Source organism: Ochlerotatus camptorhynchus, unplaced genomic scaffold (genome assembly GCF_037179485.1).
Source record: "Ochlerotatus camptorhynchus isolate MF236.1 unplaced genomic scaffold, CSIRO-AGI_Acam_v1.1 ptg000277l, whole genome shotgun sequence".
Classification (NCBI taxonomy): Eukaryota; Metazoa; Arthropoda; class Insecta; order Diptera; family Culicidae; genus Ochlerotatus; species Ochlerotatus camptorhynchus.
Window position 1 is genome coordinate 3709077 of NW_027040766.1, and position 20011 is coordinate 3729087.

At 39.2% G+C, this 20011-nt stretch overlaps 1 protein-coding gene across 4 annotated transcripts in view; it reads right to left on the reverse strand.

The window, feature by feature from the left end:
* Positions 1-8552, reverse strand: part of kn (knot) — a 206918-nt gene extending 198366 nt beyond the window's left edge. For all 4 annotated transcript variants that reach the window (XM_065227942.1, XM_065227940.1, XM_065227941.1 and 1 more), the window contains exon 1: positions 7940-8552. In XM_065227942.1, the coding sequence (XP_065084014.1) occupies positions 7940-8061 (122 nt within the window). In that variant the 5' untranslated portion in view covers positions 8062-8552. The remainder of the gene's footprint in view (positions 1-7939) is intronic.
* Between the last annotated feature and the right edge of the window lie 11459 nt (positions 8553-20011).

The window sequence follows — 20011 nt, forward strand, 5'->3', positions numbered from 1 at the left end:
AGTTAAAAAAATGCTGAAATCATACACTTTTTGCTGTAAAATCAAGCCCACATTTAAATATTATTTTATAATGTATTTAACAGTTATTCCTATGTTTTAACATACCATTAGAAATCTTATAAAGAGAGCTTTCGATGAGAATGCAATATAATATGATGGAATAGAATAAAAAAAACTATAAAATAAAAAAAAACGATGAAAATAACAAGAACCACGTCAAAATTTATTTTTTGTTGGTCAGCCTTTTTTCCCAAACATTCCCAGGTAATTTTATGCTCCATGATCGAGTTTTATGTGTATTTTATTGAGATCAGAAGAAAAATCTTGGAAATAGAGCGTTTTCAAAAATTTGATTAGATTAGCTGATTTTCGTGTAATAACCTTATTTTCGCGTAAGAGAGGAATTTACATATTCTCGTCAGTCATGCACACAACTGAAGACCTTGTATGTTTACATTCTTTTGCTGTCTGCTGATTTATGTATTCCAATCGACCTAATTGTCCAAAATGGTCTATAATCGTTTTTACAACGCTCCAAACTTCCCAGGTGAGTGCGACAATTATTGGCAGCTTCTTTTTCTTCGACAGCCTTTCCATTTGATTTACGTGTTAACCGGTTGTCCTATTACCGGCACATCTAAATTAGCTGCATTATGTAAAAATCTGGCATGACAAATTTGTTTAGACATCAAAATGTAATCAATTTGTAGCTGATTAACCAAGAAATCGTTTGAATACATCTAACAAGAAGTGCTGCTGTGCAATTACCGCTAGAAAATGGGTTGCCGAGAATAGTCGTAGGTGCCGAAGCCAACATTTACCCTATTTTCAATTTGCACGATGAAACTGTTTTGTTATATTGAAATATGTTGTTGAACAACGGACTTAATTTAATTTTTGATATGAAAAGCAAAACAACGTATTGCGTATTAAGAATGTATTGTGATGGTGCTTATATGATTATTTATATTTAAACCTATTATTTGTAGGCTTTATTATGTATCAAGATAGAATAAAGCATCTGCTTTCCAGTATTCCTACCTATCGTTCAAGACTTGTTGAAGCTACCTATATTTTTTCTCATTGCGTTCAGCATCGTATATAAATTGTTATGGGCTGTTTCTAGTTTCATTGAAGACGGTTAAACACAAGTGTGCACATGGATAATAAAAGTATTATTTCACTTTTTGTGCGTCCAAAATAAAAGTTAAACTACAGGCTCTGTTGGAGCATACTGTCCAACGAATCATCAAAGTTATTGAGAAGGAACTCGACGAGTTTATGACATCAAATAACCTGGAATATGCAGAATTGATTCTATTGAAAAAGTCAAGATCACAGGTATAAAAATGAAACTACAATGTGTTGAATCGGAACCTACCTAACTAATAAAAACCAAAGATTTAAGTAAACTAAAGGAGAAAAGTCTATACAACTCTCTAATAAGGAAAAAATTCCAAAGGCTTGGTCACATTCATAATGAAGTAATGAAATTGGGTTGTTAGTGGAATGCTTAAATAAAACAGCAAAAAAGGTTATCTTCCATTTAATTCCACTTATTTAATTTTGTTATTAAAGCCTACCACTTACAACCCAATTTCATTACTTTAATATATTTCTGGTAGTTCATCAAAGCAGAACTGTCCTATTTGTGGGGCAACTCCAAACGTAATGAACAACAAAGACAACTTAGAAGAAGGATTTCTATCCAACGTAGATACCCTAATGTATGGTATGTCTCCACTTCATGCATGGATTCGCTTCTTTGAATGTCTGCTGCATATTTCGTATCGTATGGATATAAAGCAATGGAAAGTTTTACAGCCATGTAAAGAACAGTATCTGCAAAGAACAAAACAACTAACGGCGCAGCTTTATGAAAAATTTGGAGTTAGAGTTGATCGACCAAAATCAGCAGGAACAGGTACGAGCACTACAGGTAACGTTTGTCGACGAGGATTTGCAAATCCTCATCTTTTAAGCAGCGTTTTAAATATCGACGAAGAATTAATGGTGAGGTTTCGATACATTTTAATTACTGTCAACAGTCAGGAGCCAATTAATCCAGAAAAAATGATCCCTATTGCAAAGACACATACTGACTTTATCTTTCTTTATATGATTGGTATAAAACTCCTGCAACCGGACATAAAGTACTTGTTCATGCTGGAGAAATAACAATTCATTCGCCAGCTCCTCTTGGAATATTAGCAGAAGAAGCAGCAGTAAGTCAGCATAAACAGCTGAAAACATATCGAACTCAACATGCTAGAAAACGATCCAGAGTCGAAAATTTACATGATGTCTTAATTCGGGCAATGAATGAATCAGATCCATTCATTAATACCATTTGGATGGAGAAAAGAAGACATTCAAAAAAGCATTGAGCTATCCCGATATTGTCAAAAGTTTTATGATATTCGAAGATTCTGAAAACTGCTCAACAGTCGGCGATGATAACTGCAATGCATTGGAAGAACTTATGGAAGCTGTCGATGAAGTTGAAGAAGATTTTGCTAGTGATGATAGCAGTGCCGAATAATAAAAAAAATGTTCAATATCGAGAAAACAATAAAAAAAATTGAAATAAAATTTATACCGTTTCTACCAGTTATTTTTTTATTATAGTCACTTAAACACTCTTGGGTCATTCGTGACTTGTCCGGGGTGAGATTTGAACTCGTAACTTTGGCGTGATAGGTACGGATGATAACCACTACGCCGGAGTCGTCCCCGCAAAAGTTATTTTAATTCCAAAATTTTAACTCATTCTGTTACGTATCTTATAACTGAAATAAACTAAGACGAATTAATATAACCATTTATTGAAATGGAAGCTAGGGTATACGTCCCTAACCTCGGTCTAATATGCAGCCATAGATTACGTTTTTAATCATAACTCATCAATTAATTTACCTGCAAACGATATTCTACTGCTAAATGGTATGCTTAGATATGCTTATCATGTCGTTTGCTATCAGGAACCGCAAAAAGTTGAAAAACTTACTTTTTTTAAGACAAAAACTCACCAGGGAAATGTATGTAATATCGGTCTATTGTCCCCAAATTGGGTCTATTTATGGATGCAACTTCGTCCTATCCTGTTTGATTCTCAAAAAAAACGCTCTTGGTAACGTTTTCTTATGTATTTTTTTTATCACTATCACTGTTAACTTAATACTCTTCATTCCTCAAAACATTTCTTAGAGAAAATTTTACGAAAACTACATTAAATCACTCAAGTTAAAAATTAAAAATTAAAAATTTCGCTTATCGTCTTTCGACCGCAGAATATCTAAATCAAAACATTGTGATGTTCATTATACAGATTTGGCAGAAAAAATCTCCCTTCCTGTTCGTTCCTTATCATCCAAATGCAAACCACATTGTTGACGTTACTCTTATTGCTATATGCTGTCAAATGAATTTCATGGGCCAAAGTTAGGAACATAGAAAAGAAATGTGTCCCTAAAGTTGGGTCCATGATTTACTTGTGAAAACGTTGTTAAACAATTAAAATAAACATAAAATATTCAAACAGTAACTGTGAGTTTTACGTCTAGTGTGTATTATCAGGTAATTCCATTCAATAAATGCCATAATCAGGCCATTTGATGATCGTCAGTGCAACCTTCCCATCTTAACCTTAGAAGTCATGGCGGCTAAAAACTCCGAACAGAGTGATATTCTCAACCAGTTTTATTACTTACGAGAGCTGAAAATGTATTGAAATGTTGTGATATAAATTGATTTGTGTGTGGTACACATTTATCAATCATCAGTGATCAATATTTTCCTTATTTTTTGTGTAATATTCCTTAATTAATTATTTATTTGCGTGATAGGCCGAATGAAAGGACTAGACCCACATTACATACCGTAACCCTATGTTGTAAAATTCACAACAGTACGTAAATGTTGCAGAAAAAGACTTGAAAATATTGTCATTTAAGATCAATTAAAAACTAAGCCCTTATCAAAAGTTCGAGATTCCTTTCTCGTGGTACGTTACGGGATGAAAGATCTATCATTCCTTATCCTGATTACTTCAAACTAGGGGAACAGGATTTTTCAGTTAGCAAAGGAACACATCTTAGTCCTTGTTACTTTTTATGCCTTGTTGATAGTGACAAGACTCTGCTTTGTCCACCGCGGATGATCATGAAAATTGAGTTAGTTAGTCTTCATCAATGTGATTCCTAATATTCTATTCGATGATCCCTAGTTTGAAGTGGTTAAGACTAGGGTTCTGATGCATGGTCATTATCGGAGTCATTCCTTAATTTTGTTGCAAAGGAATCCATTTTTGACTAACAAGGGGGCGTGCCTTTGGAGAGTGATCTCACTCTTCGAAGGGTATAAATAGCGTGTCCTTTCAATTAGAATCGATTCCTTGCGATGAAGGCAAGAATCACAACTTTATCAATACCGAATATTTCATCATTTCTCAATAGTCAAATCAAATTACTGGTCGCTGGTGGTTTTATGTCCCGAACAGAAGAAAAACAAAAAGAAGGCTATCTGAGACTCCAATGATCTATTTTGATCATGAACTATTTGGGGTAAATGAAGTCTTAGAGTGTTCGTTTTTTGTAAAACGATGCTCTGGAATATGATGAACCTTTATCAACACAAATCAGCGCTGAAGGACTTCGTTTACTCCCCTTTCGATAATAGGTAAACAAGTGTAAAAACCGTTATTTCCCCTATGTTGATCTGAAAAAAAACATTCGTTCTCTTTTGAACTTCGCAAACATAAAATAATGTTTTTAGGTGGAGAAACTTCCTAGTGGATTTAGTTAATTTTTATTTTACTTTCAATCATTTTTCTAAAAAAACGAATTTGTTTCCATTTTCGTTGGTGTGTAGCATTTCTTAGAATAGATGAAAAATAAACATATTCGCAGAAGAAAAATCGTGTATGGATCAGTTCCGCGTTTGATATGAAATAACTTAAACTTTTTCGTTGCTAAAATGAGCTTGTATCATTCTGTAATACATATTACATCTCCTTACTTTTCAAAAACTTTATCAGCAGTGGTATTGCGAGCGCTGCTCATACGTATGTTAAACAATGATTCTAAGATGCAACGTTTCAAAAATGGTATGGATATATTCAATAACTACCAAGAAGTTTATTACAATAAGCAGAACGAAAAGTATCCTCTCTTTGTAATAAAAATAGCTATAATTAGTATTCCTTTCTTGGTTTGGTAAAATTGTTCGAAATAACAGCAGTTTTAATAATTTGCGTTTCAGCTCAATTTTTCATGTTTTAAATTTTACATTTCTCAAAATTCAAACAATCCCCACCCTATTAACAAATGTACATAATAGTTTAAAATATTTGCAGTACATAAATGTTCAAATCAACAACTGCTATTATTTCGAACAATTTTTCCTAGGTGCTTCCAAAAATTTGGTATTTTGTAATCGTTAAATTGTACATGTAGTTCTGTGGCAAACGTTTCAGCTCAATTGATCTTTACATCACACAGTTACAACATGTCAAAGTTGTCAATGTTGTATGCGACATGCGCTGTTATTATATCGATTAGCACATGATTGGCCAAAAAAATCGAAATTGATTACCTCATTTTCTTAAAATCACTGATAAAAGAACATCCAAAAACTGCTCGATTATATGATAAATTAATTACACCATTCAAGCAGTTTAACCCTTATGTGCTTGAGGATGTTTTTGCGCTTTTCTACATCGTGTTATTCTAATGAGAGTTGGGTACCCGGGCACTCCGTCACGTGCATAACGATTAAAATGACGTTTTCTACCAATTGAACTTTATCATGAACTTCACCACGAGTTTTATCACGGGATTTATGTTTAGGGAACTTCGAAAAAAGATGGTTTAATATATGCTAAGCCTAAAAATCAAAATTAATCATATTGTCAGGCAGTTTTGAGATGGTCTTCTATCGGCGCTTTTTAGAAAATGGAGCTATAAATTCCAGATTTTGCTAGCTTAGTATGAATAAGATTCTATTTTCTTGAGGTTCAAGAAGAAGAAAAAAATCATATATTGGTCCACGGTAAAGTAAGAGTGGTAGGAAGCGTCTTTTTAAACTGCTCGTCTGATGTGATCCAGTGATTGCGTCATTTTCATGAAATCTCCCGTAGAAGTTCGCCCCAAAATTGCTCGAATGAGTAATTAATTTTGTCTTTAATTTACACATAATCCTACTCAAATTTTGGTAAACTACGTCCACGCAAAAAGAATGAATAACCAACATGTTAGTTGACGATCTATGAGAGTTTGGGCTATGTAGCCTTGCTTGTTGAAACTATAGATTCCTTACTGCTGAACTTTTCAGCTGGATTTTTGTTGTGAGTGCTTTTGATAAAATTTGCTTCGTTTTCACCGCTGGCCATGCAAATATCGCACTATATTGAATCATTATCAACAATAGTGAAATTTGTTTTCCGATCACATCTGCCACACCCGAACATGCTCTGGATACCCTTGGGATAGTGCTCAAAATCTACCATGATGCAATTTTTTAAATCATAAAACTGGTGACAAATTTAAGTTATCTTTAAGATCTGTGATCATTAAATATGGAAAATATAATTCACTGAAAATGAACAGTTAAAGGGATTTAAATTCACAGCGCATCAACTTACACATCAGTACAAACCATTGCCAAACTTTCAGTCCCACCCAATCTATTTCTAGCAGAAGTTTATCGCTTTCCTATCCATCCGAAATCGCTGTTATAGCAGCAAAACACCAGTGTGGTTGAATTTTTCGTCTTTTTATTACTTCCCGTCTTCGTCTGGGAATCACGAAGTTATCGGTGTTAAATCTGGATAAACATAATCAACCAAATAAATAAACCAAACCAAACTAAATAAAATCAATTAAATTTACTATTTCATATACCTTCGATTCAATTTAAGACTAAATAAATTAGATATAGGGTAGAGCACTACATCGGCGATAGAGCACCACTTTGGGCCTATCGAGCAGAGAACATCAAATAAATCCATCCAAAGGCCAAAGTTTGATGTAAGCCCTAGTTAATTGAAAACCACATTCAATTAATATACATTTCTAAGCAATCACATTGCACCACGTAAAATTCATTCGGTATTTAATACGAACGGTAAACGTTTCAGCAATTTTGCAACCGTATTTAAACCATTTTTAATTTAATGTGTTCAGCAAAACCACTATTCTATGAACAATATCGCAAAACTCGTATCGCGTAGAGCATAACTTCCAGGCGCCAACGATAATGGTTATCGCTCCAAGCCACCATCCCTACCACCGTCATCGTCATCATCATCATCATCATCCCCATCCGTTCCGTACCATCATCGAATTCGAAACCATAAAAAACAAACTGGTAAAACGAATTTTTCACGCTCCACGCTCCAGTAGTAGTGGCCCGTTCTTCGTCCTAGCACGTGTTCTTAAATCTCTGGAAATTTGTCACCAGAGTGCCCTGCTGGGTGAAAACAATTTACAACCGCATAACTATTTCATTATTATAGGAACGCGCTTATCGCACCGCACTCGGTTTAGATTTTAGAGAGTTTGTCGCGTTCGAAATGCAATTTACACGGGGTGAAATATGACATCCGCGGAAACCGCGCGCACCAGCAGAGGTTATATTTTGGATAATTCGCACGCTGCTGACAGCTTTCGTTCGCGGTCCTTATCGTGCCGGAGCGATCTTTTGGCCGCTTTTAATTATGACCATGCTGATAGCCGTCCGCCGCATGTGAAAGGCTCCCCGTTTGGCGGGCACCGGAAAAATATGGTAAGAGTGGTATGATTTACGATCTTGGTCGTAAATTCTTGGCACAATTAAAGTCGATGATAGTGTGTTTGTTGGGTTGCGGTGTTTTATGGTGTTGTTCTTCTCCTAGGTAAGGATTTATCAGATGCTGTCGAAATGCGGATTTTGAAATATTTACTTTGAGGTATCGACGGCCGGTTGCATCCAGGCTCGAGCTCCGAGCGGCTCCTCCTTGAGTGATGTCATCGGGCCGCGGGGTTGATTCATATCGGCCCCGGTTGGTGGCAACCCGAACATCATGCCACCGGCCCCGCGAGGAACCGAAGATGGGTACAGCTTGCGACCCCATTCTAGTTCGAGCGTTGGCCAGGGCGATGCCGAGCTGAAGCCCGGCACTGTCTCGTCCGAACGCAGCTTTAGTCCGTTATCGTACACCGTGACGACTATTGTGATCGCTTTCTACAGGAAAAGTAGCACGCACACTCAGGTTTCCAGAACCTGGCAGTTGACTTAGGCTCGCACGGAGAAAAGTTTCGAAATGTCACGATCACTTGCTGCTATCACAAAATCTATTCACAATTACGGCACCACTTCTCACACCTTCAGTTTCGATCCGTCAGTTGGCACGTTTCATTGAGCAAACGAAAGATAGACGTCCTCTCACACACGCTTGTCACTTCCGGTTTTCCTGTGATGGACACTTTACACAACCGCCTTGGGATCGAACCCAATTTCTCCCCCGAACCACATAAATCACCAATCACTTGTTCCGATACACAGATGTCGCCACACTACTATGCCAATAGCACTTCTTCACCATGTATTCTTCTATCACAACTACGCACAGGTGCCGGTCTCCAGTGTCCGATTTGCTCAAAACGGTTTCCCTCCTGTTCCGGGCAGATCTCCAGAGAGTGTAAACGTTCGTCCCGTGTGACTGCTAAACCCCAACTGAAATCAGCAGCGCAAAGTTACGATCGGAGTTTTACACTGCTCGCTGGTGTACCTACTGTAGCTGCGAACCGACCGCGCGATGTCTGTTCTCTGACATACATACATATCCAGAGAGCTGTGCAGAACACCAGTAGCACTACACCGGGGCCCCGGTTGACGTTAACTTTTGAGTTTTTCCATCCATCCATTCGACCACTGGCACCAGAGCACCAGAGTGGGACAGTGCCAGCATCCCACCAGCTCGCTCACTCCTCTACGCAGAGGGCGCTTCACGTGTGTCCCTGTTGAGCGAATCATGGGGCTTACAGCTGTATTGGTGCGTATACACACCGGATACATGACCGGAGAGAGCATCTTGTGTCGGATTTACAATCCCTTTGAGCTTCCTGCACTAACCTTCTCACTCTAACCTTCACCCGCTCCAGTCACTTCCCTGTACTAATTCCCTGTGCGCGAACTCCCAGCAGTATGAAAAGGATATCTCCGGAGTCAAATCTTCTCAGTCCCAGTAGGCTCCGCCTCGTCACGCGCTCTCACTTGACATGCTCTCACCATTCGTACCACGTGCGTACAGCGCCGTCGATAAAGCAGATCCATTTTAGTACAACTGTCAATTTCCGAAATGTTCGCTCCCTCTGGATCCATTCACCTTTGTCACCTTTGTGCTTCAAAGCAATTCTAATTCCACCTCAATCGATCCTCGAATCCTATTGACCTAGCCAACGGTTTGTCTAAACTGTGCAAACTTGAATTGTTTCCAAACGACCGCAAACCATCGGATTCCAAAACTCCACCCCCAAGCCATAATCTGTTTACATACACTCTCACTCTCTTGTCCGTACGTTCTCATATATTCTCACCCAAAAGCGCACAGAGGGGAAGTCCGCTGAACCGTTGCTCTCTTTCCCTCACTCGAACGATGCGCACAGTTTTCTCACTCCACTCCCACTGCAGCTGGGCCTTTGTTTATATCTCGTAAAAGTACTAAAACCATGTGACTTGTTGCACTTTTCGTGTTATTCTTTTTTCTTCCGTCGTTTCCTCAAAGTAGGAGGCGTGAGCAAGTTTTCTTTTTATGCTTTTTTTTCCCGTTGCAAAGCACTTTGGTAAATGAAAAAATGTTTGTTTTTTCGAACTTTTGTTTCTTGGACTTGAACAGAATAACCAAAGACCGTAGTTTCAATTTTCCCTCTGCATGGCCGATGGTGGAACGTTTCTCAATCGTAAAATGATTGGATTGCTAAAGGGAATGCTTGTTTTTCACCTTCTTTTGTTGTTTAGTGGATGAACCTACGCTGTAGATGGTGGAACGGATTGCGGGAAAGCAATGCGGAGTAATTAATGGGATACGTTGATGAACGGCTTCCTGGATGCGTGATTCCGGAACTTGAAAAATGTTGTAACGTGGATTGTGTCTTATAACATTTTTGATCGAGAGAGCCGGCTTACAATGCGAAACCGAATTTTTTGTCAGTGCGAACCTCAACCTGAGGTAGGTTTTAAAAACAAACGATCAAATTGACGTTTGTCAGAAAACAAGCAGAGCCGATCTTGATACCCGATCCCGGTTGGAACTGAATAATAAACAAATTCGCTATGAGTTTAACCCGATATTTCTGGATTTATATTTGTGGTTTACTTTAAATTGTTGGTTGGTTGGTTGTCTTTATTAAGGAGATTTGAAGCCAGACGCGGCTTAATTCAAATATAAAAACATTGCGGTAAAATTAAATATAATTTTCTCGTATTTCACCAAGCATCATATTCTTTATCTATGTTCTATAATAACTGTCAATATAATTAGATGAATTAGAGCATCAAACTTCCGCCTTTCTTCGTGAAAAGGTTCCCACCAGGATTGATGGAGAAAATAGACTATTACATTGGTAAAGGACTCAAATGTACCATCAGCCTTTGCACTGAAGGCTTCAAGCTTATGAGTCCAGCGTTGAAACACCACAAAGCTATTGACGAAGTATCCTTGGGCCCATTCTCTTCAACTTGTTCACCTCCGACATTCCGGCTCTCCCAGATGGTGGAACATTGTCTGTGTTTGCAGATGATACATCCATTGTCTACAAGATAAGGGTCATCGGAGCTCTATTAGGGGAGTTATGGGAAGAACCGTGAAGAAAAAAAAAATAGTGCACTCTACTTTTAAGGTAGTTCTGAGGAACTCCACATTCTATGTGAAAACTGAGGAGAATACCGAAGGAAATTTTAATGAAAATTCACAGGAATTTCTAACGCCAATTCCAAAGGAATTCTGAAGAGGAGTCCAAGGAAATTCAAAGAAGAATTCCAAAATAATTCTGAGGATAATTTTCAGAGAATACTTCGGGATAATGCAGGAGGATTACAAAAAATCTAAGAATAATTCCAGAAGAACTCGGAGAATAATTCCAAGCGAGTTCTGACAAGAATGCCAAATAATGTTTAATGCGAAATCAAAGGAATTTGTTAATTTACTGCTAACAAATTCGTAGGAAACTTTCAAGGTGAGTAGAATTCCATTGGTAGGAATAAAATTCAACGAACATTCTGCAATGAATTCAATGAAAATTCTGAGAATAATTTCAAAGGATTTAATACTGAGAAGCATTTCAAGGTAATCGCGAGGGAATTCCAAAATTGAATTCCAATGATGATTCCAACGAAATTTCGAGGAACATTTCAAATGAATTTCAAGCATATTCCGGCGAGAATTAAAAGGAGAGTTTCAAAGGGATTTGTGCGGAGCATTTCAAACAATTTATGGGAGCCCTGAGCAGAGTGAAAAAGGAATTTCTTGAAAAAACCACAGGAAATTCTGGAGAATACAAAGTGAGTGCTGAAGAGAACTGTACGTGAATTTTCCTGGAGAAATCTCCGGGGAGTTCTTAGTAATACTGCAAGAATTATTAATAATTTGAAAAGCATTGCAGAGTGAATTCAAAGATTGATTTTCAAGAGTATTATGGAGCATTCTATAAGGGAATACCAGAAGGAGGTATAATATGAACTCTGAGGGTATTATGGTTGGTTGGTTGTCCTTATTAAAGCTACTTTAGCAACCTCCACCATAACGCAGCAACCGCACCGGGGGGTTGCTATTCAAGTGTGATAACGCGATAGCGACCGACCCAACCGTTGCATTAGTGAAATTTCATTTTTGTTTTTCATTTGAAAATTGTTAAAAATCACTTGCAATGATGATACATGAATGAGGTTGAATCTGGGACCAGAGACAGCGAAGCGGTAAAAGTAGTCAACTCGCAAAAAATAATCCAGAGCTCCGCGATTCTTCGAAACAACTTATTGCGACGTTGTACGGATGAACCCGGATCCGAGACCAAGATGTACGGGACGGTCCTCCTGAACATCAGTAAATGTGGTCTTAGCGCCCCTCGTTGGTACTTTGTATGGGAGCGAGTTGTCAATTTGTTAGTTTTGTGTCAAACAGTGAAGTGGTTATTTAGCTTGAAATCTTGATTTAACAATCGATATGAAAAATGGGATTGAAACAAATATCATATCAAATCAAATTAATTCATGTCATGTCAAGCATCACCACAAAAAATTACCAAAAATTCGCGGAGCTCTGGCATCTTTTGTTACGAATTTACCACTTTTACGGATATTCTTAATATTCCGAAAGCCAGCAAAGTGCGCATGCTAGTTCTAGATCCAAACTAATCCATGCAGCATCACAACGAGTGCATAAAAAAAAAACAGTGGAGCTCTATAATATTCTCAACAAATTGACCACCTTTAAGGATATTCCAGATCTTCCGGATGACCGTTCCGCGGCAGGGCAGAGTACACCTGCCGGTTTCAAACCTAAACCCATCCATACAGCCCCACAACAAGTGATTAAAAAAAATCGCGGAAGTCCAGGACAATCTTTACGAATTGACTAGAGTCGGTGTATAATGAGTCACGCCAAGAGTGAAGCCAAGTCTACCTATTGAGCTGTCAAACCGGCTACCTATCGTGCAGAGTAAACAAACATTACGATGCTATGAAAGGTCCACGAAAGGTATTGCAATAAAATATAAAATATAATCGAAGAAATGATCATAAACTCGCAGTGAGCAACAAATTGTCATGGGATACGTTTGGTAATGATCACTTATGAGAATTTCTACTATTTTTGGTTGAGATAATTTGACTAAATCACTGATATAATGATTTACTACAGCCGCTATTTTTTTTCTCGCTAGAAGTCATTTGAAGTTGATGTAGAAGTCCTCTGTTGCCAAGTGAAAAGAAAGGGAATCTTTCGAAAACCGTGATGCGAGTTCAACTGTTTTTCTCTTGGCGTGACTCATTATACACCGACTCTAGAATTGACCACTTTTACGGATGTTCTGGATCTTATAATCACGAAGCTCTGTGATCAGTTTTAGCTCGAAGTTTGACGATAGATTTAGCAACTACCGATGTGAAAGGTAAAAACATAAAATAAAAATCGTGATAGCAACGACCGGTGCGAAACCTGGCTGCTAACTAAAATAGCAACGGCTAAAGTTGTCAAACTAGCAGCATGTATAGCAACGCACCGGTGCGGGTGGTCTAAGGAGATTTTCGGTCAGACGCTGGTTCATCTCCGGGAGGGTATTCTGAATTGATTCTAAGGAAATTCTTCAGAAAATACTGAAGAAACCCTATAAACAGTTCTAAAAGTATCAGGATGATTCCAACATAGAATTTTTTTAGAAATCTTGGACTTATAATTTACCAAGATCTAGGATTTGTAAAAATTTAATGTATTAATAAATTTTAAGATTTCATGCTTACAAAATTGTATGTATCCTGGTAAAAATCTTTAAGGCAATCAGGAAGTTTTATTTTAAAATATTCCGAAAATGAAGAAATTTCCAAGATTCTGGAACATGAGAACTTTTCAAATTCAAAAACTAGTAGAAGTATTCGTTTTGCAGAATTTTGATTTGTTTTGAAAATTGTGAACTTAAAATAAAAAAAATATTTTTTTTTTAGATTCTGGCGCATTGAAAATTTAAGAAATTGATTTTTTTGATATCTTAGGTTTACTATACTTTAGTTATACAAACGTTAAAAATTAAACGTTTGATAGTTTTCATTGTAAAGCTGATTGCGGCATGATTAATAATTATGATTAATAATAAGCATGATTGTCTCTCACCCCAAATGACCTGGGTTCAATCCCAGTCGGTGATGCCGGGATTTTCTGAGGCATAAAATATCTGATCACACCTTCCTTTGGAAGGGAAGTAAAGCCGTTGGTCCCCGGTTTATTGGTGCTCAGCACGGAATACAAGATCGACGGAATACAAGATCGAGGAAAAATATTGTAAAGGCAATCAAGTTGTTGTTTTTGTCAAAATAACATATGTTTAACGAATTAAATTAAAAAAGGATTCTTATAAACCAGGTATTTCCGAATATGTTCTGGAAAAACGTGGAAAACACAGGGAATTTTATTTAGTCAAATTTATGTAGTCAGATGAAATTCTAAGCCGAAGTAAGGTATCAGTCATTCAAATAGATTGGTTTGAGAAATGAATGATCAACTTTTATAAGAAGACAAACAAATGTGATTGCATATTTTGTTCTTGGTGAAAAAAAAAAATTCACGAAAACTATAAAAATCGACAGAACTGGTCATGTTTAAAATATGGAAATATGAAAATCAGAGAAGGTCAAGTCAATTTATTTTATTTTATATTTTTGCTATTTGATGTGGAGCTGGTCTAATGCCAAAAATCACAAAATTAGTAAAACTCGAAATAAATGCTAATGTTTGAAATGAGGCTAAAACAACTTAAAACAGCATTTTAATTGCTTGCCAAACATGAATCTTTCAAATTTCAGGGGAAGTATGAAATGCATTCTATTCCGGAATACAACAGAAATCAAAGTCCGAAATCTCTCCGAAAGTTGTCCAAGTCAGAATAGTCTGAACAAGTATCTAAATGAATAATTAAAATATTAAAAACATAAGTGTGTAAGGAAGTTTGTCAAAATTTATTAAAATCTGGGCTAATGTACATTCAACCTAATGACGTTCAGCCTAATGGCCACACATCCTCAGGGCAATAGTGCCACATCTAGAGATGATCTAGGTGTTTATTTATTTATTTATATAACTGAACATCAACAGGCGTTATTTGCCCCAATGATGTAACTTAAACTAAACATGAAAAGTACTAAAACAAAACATCAATAAGCACATAGATAGTCATCTCGTAAAAAAAAGGAACATTACTAAACAAACTAAACATATCTAGAAAAAAACGAACTAAACCTCCGACGAAGCAGCTGGGGAGTCAGGTCAAAATCAAACAGAGCGGAGACCCTATTGAAGAGTCTCCGTAAACCACCGATTGCACCGAACATGCTATAATTAGTTCGCTGTATGGGCAGGCGCAGCATTGAATTATTCCGTAGGGCTCGGGGTTGAACATTGATGTCAATTTGCTCAAGGAGGACAGGGCCATCGGTGCGTCCTTGCAAAATATCCGCAATTAACAGTGCCCTTGCTGTATCTCTTCGGACTGTCAGGCGCTCCAGATGGATCAGTTGCAAACGACTTTCGTAGCTAGGCAATCGGAAGGGATCCGTCCACGGAAGTTTACGTAGCGCATATCTCAGGAACCGTCGCTGAACAGACTCAACTCTTTCGACACCGTTATTGTAGTGAAGAGTCCAGACAACCGAGCAGTATTCTAATATGAAGCGAGACAAGGAGCAGTACAACGATTTAAGGCAGTAGATATCCGTGATGTCTGGCAATCCTGAAGATAAACTCTAGAATTCTGGAAGCTTTCTCGACGGCGTGCGAGATGTGCTGCTTGAAAGAGAGTTTTGTATCCAGAATCACGCCTAGGTCCTTAATTTGGCTGACGCGCTCAATTTCAGTGCCCAACAAAACATACTTGAACATAATAGTCTCTTTCTTGCGCGAAAAAGAGATAACCGAGCATTTTGACGGGTTAACCTCCATACGATTTAGAATACACCAATCAGCAAAAGCATTCAGCTGACGTTGAAGGAAGCAACAGTCTACAATTGAGTGAATTCGGAGGTAGAGTTTAAGGTCATCTGCGTACGATAATCGTGGTCCCTCAATTACCAGATTCACGTCGTTGAAATAAGTCAGGAAAATCAGCGGTCCCAGGTAACTACCCTGAGGTATGCCGGATGTGGCAGCGAACGTACGGGACTGGTGATCACCAATGACAACAGTAAGATAGCGATCGGTGAGGTACGACTGAAACCATTGCAAAAGGCAGCTGTGGATACCAAGCCTGCGGTGATTCAATTTATCGAAGGCAGCAGATAAGTCAGTATAAATGACATCCGTCTGAGCACGATCCGACATACTGAAATAAGTCGTAAAGAAGTTTCAACAACCGATATGTGACAAGCGTGATACTAGGGTAGGAAGTAAGGCACAGCAAGTTAGTGGCAGTGGAGCGACCAGCCATGAAACCATGCAGGTCGATACTAATATACGGCTTACAGTGAGCGAGTAACGGTTCCATAACAACGAGTTCGAACAATTTAGCAACAGCGCTGAGCGAAGTAATGCCACGGTAGTTGCCAACGTCCTGTTTGTTGCCTTTTTTATGTACTGGAAACATATGCGCTAGCTTCCAACAGGATGGGAAAACACCGACGGTCGCAGACCGTTGAAAAACGTGCAGCAGTGGAGACAACAAACTGTCCAAGTGCGTTTTGAGGACGCCGATGGAATTCCGTCAGAACCCTGATTGTACGACGACTTGAGTTTCGAGGAAGCCCTGAAAAACATCTCGGGATTGATGTCAATTCTGCTCATAGTTTGACCAGAGAGTGGTACGTAACTGGCAGCCAGTCGGGCGTGGTCGTCACTCAGTCTCTCGTCCGTGAAGACACTAGCAAATTTTTCAGAGAACAGCTAACAGATATCTTGCGTAGATGAGGCCACGTTACCATTATGTATCATCGACGATGGCATACCAGCTTCATGGCGTTGTTCGTTGACAAACTTACAAAACTGCTTGGGACGTGACTTAAGCTTTCTCTGCAATCCACGTCGGTACTGAAGAAAGCACCGTTTCGCAACTCGTTTGTATGCGTGATTGATCCTGACATAGTTACGTTGAAGGGATAGATAAAAGCCTCTATTGTTTGTGTTGATAGTTGTCTCGCATTCTGTGCTGATTGTTATCACCAGTTGCCGTTTTACCGTTTAAAACTGAGATCTGCCACCGATCATCGCATAATTCGATCTATCCTGAATAAAACAGAGGTAGGATTGTGCAAAAACTACCGTGAAAAAATTATTTTGCGCTGTCCGTCCATCGCCATCATTATCGCCACCTCCTCCTGAAACCGCCATCTGCCTCCGACAACCATCGCCTCCACTAGCCATCATCACGCTCTCGTACCGCTCTGCCACGAAGCCACTCACCTGCCTCAACAATTATACCCCGTTACCTACCGCATAAAAAGCCGTTGTACCGCATATAGTCGCATATTTCCTGGCCGCCGCATCTAAAAGCATACCTCATCATCTGATCATTTGCCTAAGAAGTCATCTCTTGTACCGTATTAATCGCACATCATCAATAAACATCGTTGGCCTGCTGTTGTTTTCATTCCGGATCCGAAAGAAACATACACATACCCGTCACCCTCTGCACAAGTAAATCAGAAGGCGCATCATACATCACGACGTCGTACTGGCAATCATCTGTACCCATCTAGCGGCGAGCACGGATAACTTCCCAGTGTAACCCTTTCAACTCCTGACGTTTTTAAGATACCTAGTATACATTGTGAAAAGTGCGCGAACGAATTCACCGGAGAAGTTTTCAATAGATTTTCAACGCAGGCAAAATTGCGAATTCGTCCGATTCATCGTCCGAATCCACCAGATGCGCTCCCCTTAAAATGTTTTACCAGAATGTCCGCGGATTAAGAACTAAAACTAGCGATCTTCGTTTGGCATCTTGTGACTATGACGTCATTGCGCTGACCGAAACGTGGCTTGGCAGCGACATATTAAACTCTGAACTCTGGTCTTACTATGTGATTTATCGTCTCGATCGGAATCCAGCCACATCTCAACTGCTACGTGGTGGCGGCGTACTGATCGGTGTCAAAAAGCAATTACGTCGTAAGTTGGTTTCACTAGTTAATGCCAACTGTTTAGAGCAAGTGGCCGTGTGTGTTTCGTTGCCAATGCAGTCGGTCTACATATTTTGCGTCTACTTAAGGCTTAACTCGGACTGCGCCATGTACTCCAATCATGCATCTTGTGTTCAAGAATTGTGTGAGCTTGCTGAAACTACCGATACAGTCATAGTTTTGGGAGACTATAATCTGCCTAGACTATCATGGCAATTTGATGCCGACATGAATTCTTACATCCCGACCAACACTTCATCTGAACAAGAAATGGCTTTGACCCAGCCGATCCGTGCATGTGGATTACATCAGGTTCAGGATGTACGTAACGTAAACGAGAGATTACTTGACCTGGCTTTCGTTAGTGATACTGACAGAATCGAACTTTTCGAATCGCCTTGTGGAATTTTAAAACTCGACGCTCATCACAAATCTTTTATCATCAAATTTGACTACCTTCGTAATACTGACAACGTTGGGCTGGACCGCTGTTATTAAGATTTCAACTTCTGCAATGAACCCCTTATCAACGCCCGGATAGGCTCGATAGACTGGACGACGCTTTTGACTGATTGTGACGTTGACGATGCTGTTTTTCGGCTTATGGTGCCATTTTCGATATCATCCACGAATATACTCCTATTCGACGACATTGCCTCCGTGTTCACTACAATCTACCATGGTGGACCACGGAACTTAGGAACCTCCGAAACAGGTTACGGAAAGCAAGGAAACGTCTTTTCAACGGACTGAGGAAAACAGGCGATTACTTCACGACATGGAGGTCCTATAAAGAAGCTCGTGCTGACTCCGCGGAAGAAGCTTCTGATCTCTTCGCAAAATTCTTCAAGGATGTTTTTTCGACTACCCCTTCCGCTCATTTTCCGGATGATCGTCGTGACTGGATGAGCAGCATAGCTCATTACAACTTGCATTTGCCGCAGTTGGATGCGTCTGTTGAAAAGGTGATGAAAGTTCTTTCATCTGTAGATCCTTCTAAAGGCCCTGGTCCAGACTGTTTGCCACCATCGTTCATTAAGAAATTTTCTGCATCTCTCGCTTCACCTGTGTCGATTATCTTCAATCGTTCGCTAGTTAGTGGTGTTTTCCCCACAATGTGGAAGGTTGCGTCCATCACACCTATTCACAAAGCTGGAAACATCCACAACGTTGAAAATTATCGCGGAATTTCGATTCTAAGCTGCCTCCCAAAAGCTCTGGAGAAGATCGTATATGAGGTCGTATATCAAGCGGTTAGGCCAATAATTACCGAACATCAGCACGGCTTCGTGAGGAAACGCTCTACAACAACCAACTTAATGGTGTTTGTCAACTCGCTGATCAACTCCATTGTCCTACAGTCTTACTTAAGACCGCTCAGCCTATGTGAGCATTAACGGTGTTAATTCGCCTAGTTTCGAGATACCCTCTGATGTTCCCCAAGGTAGCCATTTGGGGCCTTTAATTTTCATCCTGTTCGTGAACGATCTGTGTAGTCGACTGTGTTCTTCGAAACTTATGTTCGCCGATGACTTAAAGATCTTTCGTACAATTAAGTCAAGACTTGACTGTTGCGCACTCCAGAAGGATATTGATTCCCTTTTGCGCTGGTGTACATTGAACGGTACGCAGGTTAATGTCACAAAATGCTGCGCAATATCTTTTAGCCGTTCACGCGAGCCCTTAAGACATGACTATAGGATAGGACTCAGTAGCTTGCTCTTCGTTTTTTCAGTTAAGGATTTGGGTGTTATCATCGACTCTAAAGTCAGATTCAATGAGCACATCTCCATGATAACTGCTAAAGCATTCGCCACATTAGGTTTCTTGAAACGAAACACAAACGCATTCCAGGACATCTACGCGCTGAAATCACTATACTGTGCTCTCGTCCGCAGTCTTCTAGAGTATGCTGTTGTTGTGTGGGCACCCTTCCACGCTATTCAAGCTAACAGAATCGAAGCTATTCAGCGAAACTTCGTAAGATACGCTTTACGTGTCCTGCTCTGGAACGATTCGGTAAATTTGCCGCCTTACGAAGAACGGTGCAGGCTGATTGATCTGGACACGTTGGCAGCAAGGAGGAAACTACTTCAGCGACTCTGCGTGTTTGGATTGCTTAACGGTGACGTGGATTGCAACTCTCTTGTGAGCCAAA